Raw genomic sequence first — 17165 nt, 5'->3', positions numbered from 1 at the left:
CCCAAGCTCACTTACTCTCACCACCCTCTTCACCCCAACATTCACTCTTCTTTTCTGAAAACCCATACAAATCTTCACCTTAGCCTCCACAAGATAATGATCAGACATCCCTCCAGTTGCACCTCTCAGCACATTAACATCCAAAAGCCTCTCTTTCGCGCGCCTGTCAATTAACATGTAATCCAATAACGCTCTCTGGCCATCTCTCCTACTTACATAAGTATACTTATGTATATCTCGCTTTTTAAACCCGGTATTCCCAATCACCAGTCCTTTTTCAGCACATAAATCTACAAGCTCTTCACCATTTCCATTTACAACACTGAACACCCCATGTATACCAGTTATTCCCTCAACTGCCACATTACTCACCTTTGCATTCAAATCACCCATCACTATAACCCGGTCTCGTGCATCAAAACCACTAACACACTCATTCAGCTGCTCCCAAAACACTTGCCTCTGATGATCTTTCTTCTCATGCCCAGGTGCATATGCACCAATAATCACCCATCTCTCTCCATCAACTTTCAGTTTTACCCATATCAATCGAGAATTTACTTTCTTATATTCTATCACATACTCCCACAACTCCTGTTTCAGGAGTACTGCTACTTCTTCCCTTGCTCTTGTCCTCTCACTAACCCCTGACTTTACTCCCAAGACATTCCCAAACCACTCTTCCCCTTTACCCCTGAGCTTCGTTTCACTCAGAGCCAAAACATCCAGGTTCCTTTCCTCAAAAATACTACCTATCTCTCCTTTTTTTTTTTCACATCTTGGTTACATCCACACACATTTAGACACCCCAGTCTGAGCCTTCAAGGAGGATGAGCACTCCCCGCGTGACTCCTTCTTCTGTTTCCCATTTTAGAAAGTTAAAAAAAAATACAAGGAGGGGAGGATTTCTGGCCCCCCGCTCCCATCCCCTCTTGTCGCCTTCTACGACATGCGAGGAATGCGTGTTAGACTTATAATCATATTATAAATCAAGACTACTGTACTGACTGGTGTAACACTAATTCATTTATCAACAACAACTCACTGGCCAAAAGAAATATCAATGAATCTTCTCTTACTAAATACACAAAGAACTGTAACCTGAATATTAGTTATGATCTATACAAAATGGGCAGCACTGTCATAGGCAAAATTTGTAAATGATTTACTGTCATGTCTACGTGATAAAGTTTTATGACAGGCATGGTGCCACAAACGAACATCACCTTCTGGAAACATATATGTACCAACAGCATCTTAGCTTCGCCTCTCCTTTGTATATAAACTGAATGTTATGAGTAAGAAATCTATCTCATTCTTGTACCATCCCTGAAGATGTAATCATTTATGAAAGTCCACTTGGGAACTCATTGTGTTCCATTTTCCACGTGGTTACCAGCAAGTAATAGAAAGCGCACTAATGTGAACTACCACAATATATGTATACATACATACATACACAACCTCAAACAGAAACACAAAAAGGACCCACCCTCTAAGAGGATGTATTAAACGACGAAAGTACTCACGATCTCATATTTTCTCTTTCCAGTGGTGATTATGCATAAATCTCTTCTTTTTAAGGAGAATAATAAGATGTTTTGGAAGGAGATGAATAACGTGTGTAAGACAAAAGAGCAAATGGGAACATCGGTGAAGGGAGCAAGTGGGGAAGTAATGACAGGTAGTGATAAAGTGAGAGAGGAGATTAAGTGAGTATTGTGAAGGACTGTTGAATGTGTTTGATGATAGAGTGGCAGATATAGGGTGTTTTGGTCAAGGTGGTGTGCGAAGTGAAAGGGTCAAGGAGAATGGTTTGCTTAAGAGAGAAGAGGCAGAGAAAGTGATGCAAAGAACAAATCTGGCAAGGCAGCAGGTTTGGATAGTATTGCAGTGGAATTTATTAAAAATGGGGGTGACTCTGTTGTTGACTGGTTGGTGAGGATATTCAATATATGTATGGTTCATGGTGAAGTGCCTGAGGATTGGCGGAATGCATGCATATTGCCATTGTACAAAGCAAAGGGGATAAAGGTGAGTGTTCAAGTTACAAAGGTATAAGTTTGTTTAGTATTCCTTGGAAATCATATGAGAGGGTATCAATTCAGAGGGTCAAAGCATGTACAGAGCATCAAATTGGGGAAGAGCAGTGTGGTTTCAGAAGTGGCATAGGATGTGTGGATCAGGTGTGTGCTTTGAAGAATATATGAGAGAAATACTTATAAAAACACATTGATTTGTATGTAGCATTTATGGATCTGAAGAAGGCATATGATAGTGTTGATGGAGATGCTCTGTGGAAGGTATTAAGAGTATATGGTGGGGTAGGTAAGTTGCTAGAAGCAGTGAAAAGTTTTTATCGAGGATGTAAGAGTAGGAATAGAGGAAAGTGATTGGTTCCCAGTGAATGTCGGTTTGCGGCAGGGATGCGTGATGTCTCCATGGTTGTTTAATTTGTTTATAGATGGGGTCATTTGGGAGGTGAATGCAAGAGTTTTGGAGAGAGGGGCAAGTATGCAGTCCGTTGTAGATGAGAGGGCTTGGGCAGTGAGTCAGTTGTTGTTCGCTGATGATACAGCACTGGTGGCTGATTTGGGTGAGAAACTGCAGAAGTTGGTGACTGAGTTTCGTAAAGTGTGTGAAAGAAGAAAGCTGAGAGTAAATGTGAACAAAAGCAAGGTTATCAGTTTCAGTAGGGTTGAGGGACAAGTAAATTGGGAGGTGAGTTTGGATGGAGAAAAACTGGAGGGAGCGAAGTGCTTTAGATATCTGGGAGTGGATTAGGCAGTGGATGGAACCATGGAAGCGGAAGTGAGTCATAGGGTGGGGGAGGGGGCGAAGGTTCTAGGAGCATTGAAGAATGTGTGGAAGGTGAGAACATTATCTTAGAGAGCAAAAATGGGTATGTTTGAAGGAATAGTGGTTCCACACAATGTTATATGGTTGTGAGGCATGGCCTATAGATAGGGTTGTGCAGAAGAGAGTGGTTGTGTTGGAAATGAGATGTTTGAGGGCAATATATGGTGTGAGGTGGTTTGACCGAGTAAGTAATGAAAGGGTAAGAGAGATGTGTGGTTGAGAGAGCAGAAGAGGGTGCATTGAAATGGTTTGGTCACATGGAGAGAATGAGTGAGGAAAGATTGACAAAGAGGATATACGTGTACATATTCATACATGCTGTGTTCATCTATGGCCGCCACCCCACCACACATGAAATGGCAAAAATGAAATGGGACCCCCTCCTCCCCCTGCATGCATGCGAGGTAGTGCTAGGAAAAGACAACAAAGGCCACATTCACTCACACTCAGTCTCTAGCTGTCATGTGTAATGCACCAAAACCATAGCTCCCTTTCCATCTCTAGGCTTCACAAAACTTTCCATGGTTTACCCCACACGCTTCACATGCCCTAGTTCAAGCCATTGACAACACGTTGACCCCAATATACCACATCGTTCCTATTCACTCTATTCCGTGCACGCCTTTCACCCTCCTGTAAGTTCAGTCCCCAATCGCTCAAAATCTTTTTCACTTCATCCTTCCACCTCCAATTTGGTCTCCCACTTCTCCTCATTCCCTCCACCTCTGACACATATATCCTCTTTGACAATCTTTCCTCACTCATTCTCTCCATGTGACCAAACCATTTCAATTCACCCTCTTCTGCTCTCTCAACCACATTCTTTTTATTACCACACATCTCTCTTACCCTTTCATTACTTACTCGATCAAACCACCTCACACCACATATTGTCCTCAAACATCTCATTTCCAACACATCCAACCTCCTCTGCACAACCCTATCTATAGCCCATGCCTCACAACCATATAACATTGTTGGAGCCACTATTCCTTCAAACATACCCATTTTTGCTCTTCGAGATAACGTTCTTGCCTTCAATATATATACATATAAACACTAGGGAAGTTTAAACTTACTCTACTCCTGACTCGATTATCATTGAGACTTTTTAAAGTGATTTTAAACCGATAGTTGAATATCTTAAAGGTAATACGATAACACTCTGGTGTCCACGAACAATATATTGAAAAACATACAGAACATCCTGATAATCATTTTTTTATCATTATTACAGGGATAGTCTTATCATGTCATGAAAAAAGCTACAAACCCTTGACATCCCCCCCTTCTCTCTCTCTCTCTCTATCTTATGAAAAAGCTCAGGTGGAAAAATAACAAAATCATAAACTTATACTTCATGAAAAAGTCTTTAGCAAACATTCCACCAAAACCATATGGTTTTCGAGGTGAAAAAATAATAATCTGAATTTCTTATATACTTAACAAAAAGAAAGTTCTCAAAACAAAACGTCTGAGTGTATAATTCATCCTCCACACAGAAGGAACTAGACGGTTTCTTTACATGAGTGTAAACTCCCTTTATCTCTTTTCCTATAATCTCTCTCTTTCCTTCTTGACAGTTCTGGTCATCAACAGAGAGAGTCTAGGATAATCCTCATGTCATCACAAGTGTTGGTGCCACCAGGCCCCACAGGACACTCAGTCGCCATTGCCGGTTGATTGTTCAGGTACATAGTGGCATTGTCATTTCCCAAGAGCCCACGGAGATTGCAGTCACACACACACACACACACACATATAAATTTGTCTGTGTGTGTGTGTGTGTGTGTGTGTGTGTGTGTGTGTGTGTATGAGTGAATGGGTCATTCTTCATCTGTTTCCTGGCACTACCTCACTGATGCGGGAAACAGCAATTAAGAACAATAAATATAAAATGAATGAATAACAATAATAATAATAACAATAATGATAATATGGACTTTTGCCTGAGACTGGAGTCTCAAAAATAAAAAAGGCCCATACATCTCTTCATGTTAACTAGCAGTTCAATTTCCTCTCAAAACAATTCATCACAAAACCACCTTTCACATTATGGATGCTCCAACCTCACCTATGCATGCAAGCATTGTTTTCCTTAATACCTTCCACATTTCTCACACTTCCCTCATTCCATTTACCCTCACTTTATACCACTTTTCACTCAATCTCTCTTGGTAGCTCTGCATACAGTCCATTTCATATACTGTACCTTTTCAGCAACAAGGTTATTGTAAACATCCCAAAAATGTTTAGTAAAGTCCTCCTTTGGTATGGGTTGCCCATTGATTCGTATTCTTTCACGAACAGCAACAAGATGGGGTGAGGAGTAAAAGCCAGTGCGGTACCCATGCTCCCGTAAAATGCTCTCAATGAAAGCACATGTTGACCCTTTTCCTTTGGTTCCTATAAAAAGATACATAATATAAGTACTGATACAATACCATAAACAGATTATCAATATAATGATACTATAAATAGGTTATCAGTTATTCATAAAAGCGTAACCACAGATGGGACACAGCAGCGAAAATGAAAATGCTTTCCTGATGACCAGGTTTTACTTAGACTCATTCACACAAAAGACCTGCTTAGTCATTTCCCTCTCATTCTCCAACTATGCTGTGACCAATAAAAGGATCATTTCTCACACATTCCCCGCGTGTCGTAGAAGGCGACTAAAGGGGATGGGAGCAGGGAAGTAGAAACCCTCTCCTCCTTGTATTTTAGCTTTCTAAAAGGAGAAACAGAGGAAAAGTCACGCAGGGAGTGCTCATCCTCTTCGAAGGCGCAGATTGAGGTGTCTAAATTTGTGTGGATGTAACCAAGACGAGAAAAAAGGAGAGATAGGTAATATGTTTGTGGAAAAGAACCTGGAAGTTTTGACTCTGAGTGAAATGAAGCTCAAGGGTAAAGGGAAAGAGTGGTTTGGAAGTAAAGTCAGGGGTCGATGAGAAGAGACGAGCAAAGGAAAGAGTGGCACTACTCCTGAAGCAGGAGTTGTGGGAGTATGTGATTGAGTGTAAGTAGACTCTAGATTGATATGGGTAAAACTGAAAATGGATGGAGAGAGTTGGGTGAATATTGATGCCTATGCACCTGGTTATTAGAAGAAAGATCATGAGAGGCATGTGTTTTGGGAGCAGCTGAGTGAGTTTGTGAGCAGCTTTGATGCAAGAGACCAGGTTGTGGAGGTGGGTGATTTGAATGCAAAGGTGAGTAATGTGGCAGTTGAGGGTATAATTGGTGTACATGGGGTGTTCAGTGTCGTAAATGGTGAAGAGCTTGTCGATTTGTGTGCTGAAAAGGACTGGTGATTGGGAATACCTGGTTTTAAAAAGAAAGATATACATAAGTATATGTACGTAAGTAGGAGAGATGGCCATAGAGCATTATTAGAATACGTATTAATTGATACGCACATGAAAAAAAAGACATTTGGATGTTAATGTGCTGAGAGGGGCAACTGGAGGGATGTCTGATCATGATCTTGTGGAGGTGAAGGTGAAGATTTGTAGAGGTTTACAGAAAAGAAGAGAGACTGTAAGGGTGAAGAAAGCAGCAAGAGTGAGTGAGCTTGAAATGAGACTGGTGTGAGGAAGTACCAGGAGAGATTGAGTGCAGAAAGGAAAAAGTTGAAAGCAAATGACTTAAGAGGAGTGGGGAAGGGATGGGAAGTATCTAAGGAAGCAGTGATGACTTAAGCAAAAGATGCTTGTGGCATGAGAAAGGTGGGAGGTAGGCAGATTAGAAGGGTAGCGTCATGAGATGAAGAAGTAAGATTGTTCGTGAAAGAGAAGAGAGAGGCGTTTGCATGATTTTTGCAGGGAAATAGTGTGAATGATTGAAAGATGTATAAAAGAAAGAGGAAGGAGTTCAAGAGAAAGGTACAGGAGGTGGAAAAGGGCAATTGAGAGTTGGGTGAGAGAGTATCATTAAATTTTAGGGAGAATGAAAAGATGGGGTGGTGGAGGGGGCGAAAGTTCTGGGAGCCTTGAAGAATGTGTGGAAGTCGAGAACATTATCTTGGAAAGCAAAAATGGGTATGTTTGAAGGAATAGTGGTTCCAACAATGTTATATGGTTGCGAGGTGTGGGCTATAGATAGAGTTGTGCGGAGGAGGGTGGATGTGCTGGAAATGAGATGTTTGAGGACAATGTGTGGTGTGAGGTGGTTTGATCGAGTAGGTAATAATAGGGTAAGAGGGATGTGTGGTAATAAAAAGAGTGTGGTTGAGAGAGCAGAAAAGTGTATTTTGAAATGGTTTGGTCACATGGAGAGAATGAGTGAGGAAAGATTGACAAAGAGGATATATGTGTCAGAGGTGGAGGGAACGAGGAGAAGTGGGAGCCCAAATTGGAGGTGGAGAGATGGAGTGAAAAAGATTTTGAGTGATTGGGGCCTGAACATGCAGGAGGGTGAAAGGCATGCAAGGAATAGAGTGAATTGGAACGATATGGTATACCAGGGTCAATAAGCTGTCAATGGATTGAACCAGGGTGTGTGAAGCGTCTGGAGTAAACCATGGAAAGTTCTGTGGGGCTGGATGTGGAAAGGGAGCTGTGGTTTCAGTGCATTATACATGACAGCTAGAGACTGAGTGTGAACGAATGTGGCCTTTGTTGTCTTTTCCTAGTGCTACCTCGCGCACATGTGGGGGGAGGGGGTTGTTATTTCATGTGTGGCAGGGTGGTGATGGGAATGAATAAGGGCAGACAGTATGAATTATGTACATGTGTATATATGTATGTGTTTGTGTGTGTATATATATGTATACGTTGAGATGTATAGGTATGTATATTTGAGTGTGTGGACATGTATGTATATACATGTGTATGTGGGTGGGTTGGGCCATTCTTTCGTCTGTTTCCTTGTGCTAACTCGCTAACGCGGGGGACAGTGACAAAGCAAAGTAAAATAAATAAAATAGAAAAGACGTTTTGGAAGGAGGTAAATAAAGTGCGTCAGACAAGAGAACAAATGGGAACATCGGTGAAGGGAGCTAATGGAGAGGTAATAACAAGTAGTAAGAAATGAAAAGGAGATGGAGTGAGTATTTTGAAAGTCTGTTGAATGTGTTTGATGACAGAGTGGCAGATATAGGGTGTTTTGGTATAGGTAGTGTGTGAAGTGAGAGAGTCAGGGAGAATGGTTTGGTAAACAGAGAAGTAGTAGTGAATGCTTTGAGGAAGATGAAAGCTGGCAAGGAGGTGGGTTTGGATGGTAATGCTGTGGAATTCATTAAAAAGGGGGTGACTGTGTTGTTGACTGGTTGGTAAGGATATTCAATGCATGTATGGTTCATGGTGAAGTGCTTGAGGATTGGCAAAAGGCATGCATATTGCCACTGTACAAAGGTAAAGGGGGATAAAAGTGAGTGTTCAAATTAGAGTTATAAGTTTGTTGAGTATTCAGGGAAATTATATGGGAGTGTATTGACTGAGAGGGTAAATGCATGTACAGAGCATCAAATTAGGGAAGAGCAGTGTAGTTTCAGAAGTGGTAGAGGATGTGTGGATCAGCTGTTTGCTTTGAAGAACGTATGTGAGAAATACTTAAAAACAGATGGTTTTCTATGTAGTATTTATGGATCTGGAGAGGGCATATGATAGAGGTGATAGAGATGCTTTGTGGAAGGTATTAAGAGTATATGGTGTGGGAGGTAAGTTGCTAAAAGCAGTGAAATGTTATTATCAAGGATGTAAGGTAATGTGTAAGAGTAGGAAGAGCGGAAAGTGACTGGTTCTCAGTGAATGTCGGTTAGCAGCAGGGGTGTGTGATATCTCCATGGCTGTTTAATTTGTTTATGGAGGGGTTGTTAGGGTGGTGAATGCAAGAGTTTTGGATAGAGGGCAAGTATGCAGTTTGTTGTGGATGAGGGGGCTTGGGAAGTGAGTCAGTTGTTCTTCAGTGATGATACAACACTGGTGACTGATTCGGTTGAGAAACTACAGAAGCTGGTGACTGAGTTTAGTGAAGTGTGTGAAAGAAGAAAGCTGAGAGTAAATGTGAATAAGAGCAAGGTTATTAGGTTCAGTAGGATTGAGGGACAAGTCAACTGGAATGTAAGTTTGAATGGAGAAAAACTGGAGGAAGTGAAGTGTTTTAGATATCTGTGAGTGGATTTAGCAGTGGATGGAACCATGGAAGCAGAAGTGAGTCACAGGGTGGGGGAGGGGGCGAAGGTTCTGGGAGCGTTGAAGAATGTGTGGAAGGTGAGAATGTTATCTTAGAAAGCAAAAATGGGTATGTTTGAAAAAACAGTGGTTCCAACAATGTTATATGGTTGTGAAGCGTGAGCTATAGATAGGGTTGTGTGGAGAAGGTGACTTTGTTGGAAATGAGATGTTTGAGGACATTATGTGGTGTGAGGTGGTTTGATCGAGTAAGTACTGAAAGGGTCAGAGAAATGTATGGTAATAAAAAGAGTGTGGCTGAAAGAGAAGAAGAGGGTGTATTGAAATAGTTTGGTCGTATGGAGAGAATGAGCGAGGAAAGATTGAAAAAGAGGATATATGTGTCAAAGGTGGAGGTAACGAGAAGTGGGAGACCAAATTGGAGGTGAAAATGATTTTGAGCTATTGGGGCCTGAAAATGCAGAAGGGTGAAAGGCATGCAAGGAATGGAGTGAATTGGAATCATGTGGTATACCGGGGTCGATGTGCTATCAATGGATTGAAACAGGGCATGTGAAGTGTCTGGGATAAACCATGGAAAGTTTTTGGGGCTTAGATGTGGAAAAGGAGCTGAGATTTTGGTGCATTACACATGACAGCTAGAGACTGAGTGTGAACAAATGTGGCCTTTGTTGTCTTTTCCTAGCACTACCTCGTGTGCAGGGGGAGGGATTTCATGTACGGTGGGTTGGTGACGGGAATGGATGAGGGCAGCAAGTATCAATATCATTTATTTATTCATCATACTTTGTCGCTGTCTCCCTGCATTAGCGAGGTAGTGCATATGAACAGATGAAAGAATGGCCCATCCTACCCACATACACATGTATATACATACACATCACACACACGCACATATATATACCTATATATTTCAATGTATACATATATATACATACACAGACATATACATATATACACATGTACATAATTCATAATTGCTGCCTTTATTCATTCCCGTTGCCACCATGCCACACATGAAATGACAACCCCCTCCCCCTGCATGTGTGCGAGGTAGCACTAGGAAAAGACAACAAAGGCCACATTTGTTCACACTCAGTCTCTAGCTGTCATGTATATTGCACTGAAACCACAGCTCCCTTTCCACATCCAGGTCCCACAAAACTTTCCATGCTTTACCCCACACGCTTCACATGCCCTAGTTCAATCCATTGACAGCACGTCGACCCTAGTATACCACATCGTTCCAATTCACTCTATTCCTTGCAAGCCTTTCACCCTCCAGCATGTTCAGGCCCCAATCACTCAAAATCTTTTTCAGTCCATCTTTCCACCTCCAATTTGGTCTACCATTTCTCTTCGTTCCATCCACCTCTGACACATATATCCTCTTTGTCAATCTTTCCTCACTCATTCTCTCCATGCGACCAAACCATTTCAAACACCCTCTTCTGCTCTCTCAACCACATTCTTTTTATTACCACACATTTCTCTTACCCTTCCATTACTTACTCGATCAAACCACCTTACACCACATACTGTCCTCAAACATCTCATTTCCAACATATCCACCCTCCTCCACACAACTCCATCTATAGCCCACACCTCACAACCATATAACAATGTTATCATTATCATTATATATTATACATTGTCACTGTCTCCAGCGTTACTGAGGTAGCACAAGGAAATAGACAAAAGAATGGCCCAACCCACCTACATACACATGTATATACATACACCCACACATATACATACCTATACATTTCAACATGTATATATATACACACCCACACACGCACATATACATACCTAAACATTTCAACATATACATATACATATACATATGCCTTCATGCATTCCAACTGCCATCCCGCCACACACTAAATGACACCCCCCTCCCCCTACACATGCATGAAGTAGCACTAGGAAAAGACAAAAAAGGCCACATTCGTTCACACTCAGTCTCTAGCTATCACATGTAATGCACCGAAACCACAGCTACCTTTCCACATCTAGGACCCACAAAACTTTCTATGGATTACCCCACACGCTTCACACGCCTTGGTTCAATCCATTGACAGCACATCGACCCTGGTATACCACATCGTTCCAATTCATTCCATTCCTTGCACGCCTTTCACCCTCCTGTATGTTCAGGCCCCAATCGCTCAAAATCTTTTTCACTCCATCCTTCCACCTCCAATTTGGTCTCACCACTTCTTCTCGTCCCCTCCACCTCTGACACATATATCCTCTTTGTCAATCTTTCCTCACTCATTCTCTCCATGTGACCAAACCATTTCAATATACACTCTTCTGCTCTCTCAACCACACTCTTTATTACTACACATATCTCTTACCCTTTCATTACTTACTCGATCAAACCACCTCACACCACATATTGTCATCAAACGTCTCATTTCCAACACATCCGCACAACCCTATCTATAGGCCATGCCTCATGACCACATAACATTGTTGGAACCCCTATTCCTTCAAACACACCCATTTTCACTAAGATAACGTTCTGGAATTCCACACATTCTTCAACACTCACAGAATCTTTGCCCCCTTCCCCACCACGTGACTCACTTCCGCTGTAATTTGAGCACTCACTTTTATCCCCTTTGCCTTTGTACAATGGCACTATGCAAGCATTCCACCAATCCTCAGGCACCTCACCATGACTTATACATACATTAAATAACCTTACCAACCAGTCAACAATACATCACCTCCTTTTTTAATAAATTCCACTGCAATACCATCCAAACCTGCTGCCTTGCCGGCTTTCATCTTCCACAAAGCTTTTACTACCTCTTCTCTGTTTACCAAATCATTTTCCCTAACCCTCTCACTTTGCACATCACCTCGACCAAAACACCCTATATCTGCCACTCTATCATCAAACACATTCAACAAACCTTCAAAATACGCTCCATCTCCTCACATCACCACTACTTGTTATCACCTCCCCATTAGCCCCCTTCACTGAGGTTCCCATTTGTTCCCTCGTCTTACGCAATTTATCTACCTCCTTCCAAAACATCTTTTTATTCTCCCTAAAATCTAATGATACTCTCTCACCCCAACTCTCATTTGCCCTCTTTTTCACCTCTTGCACCTTTCTCTTGACCTCCTGCCTCTTTCTTTTATACATCTCCCAGTCATTTGCATTATTTTCCTGCAAAAATCATCCAAATGCCTCTCTCTTCTCTTTCACTAATAATTTTACTTCTTCATCCCACCACTCACTACTCTTTCTAATCTGCCCACCTCCCCACTTCTCATGCCACAAGCATCGTTTGTGCAAGCCATCACTGCTTCCCTAAATACATCCCATTTCTCCCCCACTCCTCTTATGTCCTTTGTTCTCACCTTTTTCCATTCTATACTCAGTCTCTCCTGGTAATTCCTCACACAAGTCTCCTTTCCAAGCTCACTAACTCTCACCACTCTCTTCACCCCAACATTCTCTCTTCTTTTCTGAAAACCTCTACAATAAAAAAAGTGTGGTTCAGAGATCAGAAGAGGGTGTGTTGAAATGGTTTAGACACATGGAGAGAATGAATGAGGAAAGATTGACAAAGAATATATATGTGTCAGAGGTGGAGGGAACAAGGAGAAGCGGGAAACCACATTGGAGGTGGAAGGATGGAGTCAAAAAGATTTTGAGCAATCGGGGCCATGCAGGAGGGTGAAAGGCGTGCAAGGAATAAAGTGAATTGGAATGATTTGATATATCGGGGTTGACAGGCTGTCAATGGATTGAACGTGGGCATATGAAGCGTCTGAGTTAAACCATGGAAAGGTGTGTGGTGCCTGGATGTGGAAAGGGGGCTGTGGTTTTGGTGCATTACACATGACAGCTAGAGACTGAGTGTGAACGAATATGGCCTTTATTTTTTTTTTTTGTCTTTTCCTAGTGCTACTTACAGGGGATGCTATTTCATGTGTGGTGGTGTGGCGACCAGAATGGGTGAAGTCAGCAAGTATGAATGTGTGCATGTGTATATATGTATATGCCTGTGCATGTATAAGTATGTATACACTGAAATGTATAGGTATGTATGTGTGTGTGTGTGTGGGCGTCTATGTATATACATTTGTATGTGGGTGGGTCTAGGCCATTCTTTCGCCTGATCAGACACAGTATTCTCTCATATCCATATTTCCTATACATTAACCCATTAAAGGCAGGGCGCTTTTTTATGCATCCGTGCAAATTGGCATATTTTAGTAACATTAAAGTATCATGGAATAAGCCAGTACATACATAAATACATAAAATTGGTTGAAAAATGAAGGTAAGAGGTGTTAATTACATGATACTGCATCATAGCTGGCTGTGGGAGGAGGGGAGGAGTAGCACAAGAGGACCCGGGGTGGGCAGCTCACCAGGAATGCCTGGGATGAGGCTAGGGAACTCTGTGATTACTTTTGCTTTACACTAAATTAATCATTTAAGCACTTATTTACAATGGCTATGTACATCTATTTATATGTCAGAGATGCTACATCACCCACTTCCACCATGTAATTATGATGGAAAAGGGCCCAACGTTACATAATGTTGGCAGCAGTCTAATGAACAAACATTAGGTAACAGTTAATGCTGGCAGTGACCATGGATGGGTAAGCGAGGGTAACTGTTTACAGGAATGGGTAAACAGAGATCATGATAGTATATGACAGTGATGCCATATCACCAAAATTCAAAACAATTATGACGCAAAATAGCCCAGCACTGTGTAACATTGCCCAGCTTCAACCATACAAACGTTAGGAAACGTCATCCCCCTTTAATGGGTTAATTGCTCATTTGTTAATAGCTACTGTTCTTACAAACAATAATTATCCATTTTCAAAAAATCTAAAATAGCTTAAATCTGAGTCTTTAAATCTTATTTTTTTCATTGCCCTTAACCGCTGTCTCCCACGTTAGGGAGGTAGTGCAAGGAGACAGATAAAAGAATGGCCCAACCCACCCACGTACACATGTATATATACATGTATATAAATCTATTGAAATAAAAATTCATTTACCTGCAATATGAATGACACAGAGTTTATCAATATCATCCAAGGATACTCCAACCCTCTTCAAAAAGCGTTCAGTGGAAGGAACATTTTGTGAAAGCAGCATACCGCGATCCTGACGGACACGTTGAAGGGTAGCGGCGTTGGACTGTAAGCAATTAAGTGTCTGCACAGCTTCCTGCAAATATAAAATAAACTAAAACTTTTAACAGATTAACCCATATCAATCTTAGTCAATTTTCTAACTGAATGTGGCATAATCTATGGAACATTAAAGTGTATGGAAAAACTGCTAAGGGGAAATTTCACATCAAGGCTAATGCATATGGACAATACTTACAAGGAAGGAGTACAAATGACTGGGAGATGTATAAAAGAAAGTGGCAAAAGGTTAAGAGGTGCAAGAGTTGAAAAGGAGGACAAATGACTGGGAGATGTATAAAAGAAAGTGGCAGAAGGTTAAGAGAAAGGTGCAAGAGTTGAAAAGGAGGACAAATGAGAGTTGGGGTGACAGAGGTGACAGAGTATCATTAAACTATAGGGAGAATAAAATGTTTATGAAGGAGGTGAATAATGTACGTAAGACAAGAGAACAAACAGGAACATCGGTGAAGGGGGCAAATGGGGAAGTAATAACAGGTAGTGATGAAGCGAGAAGATGGAGTGAGTATTTTCAAGATTTGTTATCTGTGTTTCATGATAGTGGCAGATACAGGGTGTTTTGGTTGTGGTGGCGTGCAAAGTGAGGTCAGGGAGAATGGTTTGGTTAAGACAGAAGAGGTAGTGGAAGCTTTGCAGAAGATGAAATCCAGCAAGGTGGCAGGTTTGGATGGTACTGCAGTAAATTTATCCAAAAAGGGGGTTAACTGTGTTGTTGATTGGTTGGTAAGGGTATTCAATGTATATATCGATCATGGAGAAGTGCCTGAGGACTGGCAGAATGCATGCATAGTGCATTGTATAAAGGCAAAGGGGATAACTTTTATGTGTGTTCATACTACACAGGCGTAAGTTTGTTGAGTATTCCTGGGAAATTATATGGGAGGGTACTTTTTGAGCGGGTAAAGGAAAGTACAGAGCATCAGACTGGGGAAGAGCAGTGTGGTTTCAGAAGTGGTAGAGGATGTGTGGATCAGGTGTTTGCTCTGAAGAATGTGTGTGAGAAACACTTAGAAAAACAGATGGATTTGTATGAAGCATTTATGGATCAGAAGGCATATGATAAGGTAGACAGAGATGCTTTGTGGAAGATCTTATGAGTATATGGTGTGGGAGGTAGGTCTTATGAGTATACAGTGAGGAAGATAAGTTGCTAGAAGCAGTAAAAAGTTTTTACCAAGGATGCAAGGCATGTGTACAAGTAGGAAGAAAGGAAAGTGAGTGGTTCCAGTGAATGTTGGTCTGCAGCAGGGGTGTGTGATGTCCATATGGTTCTTTAATTTGTTTATGGGTGGGGTGGTCTGGGGGGTAAATGCAAGAGTTTTGCAGAGAGGAGCAAGTATGCTATCTGTTGGGATGAGAGGGCCTGGGAAGTGAGTCAGTTGTTCACCGATCATACAGCTCTAGTGGCTGATTCGACTGAGAAACTGCAGAAGCTGGTGACTTGAGTTTGGAAAAGTGTGTGAAAGGAGAAAGTCGAGAGTAAATGTAAATAAGAGCAAGGTTATTAGGTTCAGTAGGGTTGAGGGACAAGTTAATTGGGATGCAAGTTTGAATGGAGAAAAATTGGAGAAAGTGAAATGTTTTAGATAGCTACGAGTCAACTTAGCAGTGAATGGAACCATGGAAGTGGAAGTAAATTACAGGGTGCAGGAGGGGGCGAAAGTTCTGGGAGCGATAAAGAAAGTGTGGAAGGAGAGAATGTTATCGCAGTGAGCAAAAATGGGTATCTTGGAAGAAATAGTAGTTTCAACAATGTTACATGGTTGTGAGGAATAGGCTATACATAGGGTTATAAGGAGGAAGGTAAATGTGTTGGAAATGAAATGTATGATGACAATATGTGGTGTGAGATGATTTGATCAAGCAATTAATGAAAGGGTAAGAGAGACGTGTGGAAGTAAAAAGAGTGTGGTTGAGAGAGAAGAGGGTATGTTGAAATGGTTGGGACATAAAGATAGACAAAGAGGATATATGTGTTAAAAGGTGGATGGAACAAGAAGTTAGAGACCAAACTGGAGGGGGAAGGATGGAGTGATAAAGATTTTGAGTGATCAGGGCCTAAACATACAGGTAAGTGAGAGGCATGCAAGGAATAGAGTGAATTGGAACAATGTGGTATACCAGGGTCAATGTGCAGTTAATGGACTGAACCAGGGCATGTGAAATGTCTGGGGTAAACGGTTGAAAGGTCTGTGGGGCCTGGTGTGGAAAAGGAGCTGTGCTTTCAGTGCATTACACATGACAGCTAGAGACTGTATGTGAACAAATGTGGCCTTTTATCTCTCTTTTCCTGGCGATACCTTACTGAAGCAAGGGGTAGCGAATATAGGGTGTGGGAGGCAAGTTGTTTGAAGCAGTGAAAAGTTTTTATTGAGGATGTAAGGCATGTGTTCGAGTAGGAAGAGAGGAAAGTGACTGGTTCTCACTGAATGTCGGTTTGTGGCAGGGGTGTGTGGTGACTGGTTCTCACTGAATGTCGGTTTGTGGCAGGGGTGTGTGATGTCTCCATGATTGTTTAATTTGTTTATGTATGAGGTTGTTAGGGATGTGAATGCAAGAGTTTTGGAGAGAGGGGCAAGTATGCAGTCTGTTGTGGATGAAAGAGCTTGGGAAGTGAGTCAGTGGTTGTTCGCTGATGATACAGTGCTGGTGGCTGATTCGAGTGAGAAACTGCAGAAGCTGGTGACTGAGTGTGGTAAGAGTGTGAAAGAAGAAATCTGAGAGTAAATGTGAATAAGGGCAAGGTTATTAGGTACAGTAGGATTGAGGGACAAGTCAATTGGGAGGTAAGTTTCAATGGAGAAAAACTGGAGGAAGTGAAGTGTTTTAGATATCTGGGAGTGAATTTGGCAGCAGATGGAACCATGGAAGCAGAAGTGAGTCATAGGGTGGGGGAGGGGGCGAAAGTTCTGGGAGCGTTGAAAAATGTGTGGAAGGCGAGAACATTATCCCAGAAAGTAAAAA

General features: G+C 41.7%; 1 protein-coding gene across 2 annotated transcripts in view; it reads right to left on the bottom strand.

Annotated features, from left to right (window-relative positions):
- The window catches only part of LOC139749112 (folylpolyglutamate synthase, mitochondrial-like), a 116435-nt gene that overhangs the window by 85905 nt on the left and 13365 nt on the right, over positions 1–17165 (bottom strand). For both annotated transcript variants that reach the window (XM_071662699.1, XM_071662700.1), the window contains exons 2-3: positions 14046–14217; positions 5072–5265 (exon numbers count right to left, since the gene is read on the bottom strand). In XM_071662699.1, the coding sequence (XP_071518800.1) occupies positions 5072–5265; positions 14046–14217 (366 nt within the window). The remainder of the gene's footprint in view (positions 1–5071; positions 5266–14045; positions 14218–17165) is intronic.

The sequence above is a fragment of the Panulirus ornatus genome, chromosome 6, assembly GCF_036320965.1.
Source record: "Panulirus ornatus isolate Po-2019 chromosome 6, ASM3632096v1, whole genome shotgun sequence".
Taxonomy (NCBI): domain Eukaryota; kingdom Metazoa; phylum Arthropoda; class Malacostraca; order Decapoda; family Palinuridae; genus Panulirus; species Panulirus ornatus.
The sequence above is the reverse complement of the archived record's forward strand: the minus strand, read 5'-3'. Positions and strand labels throughout refer to the sequence as shown.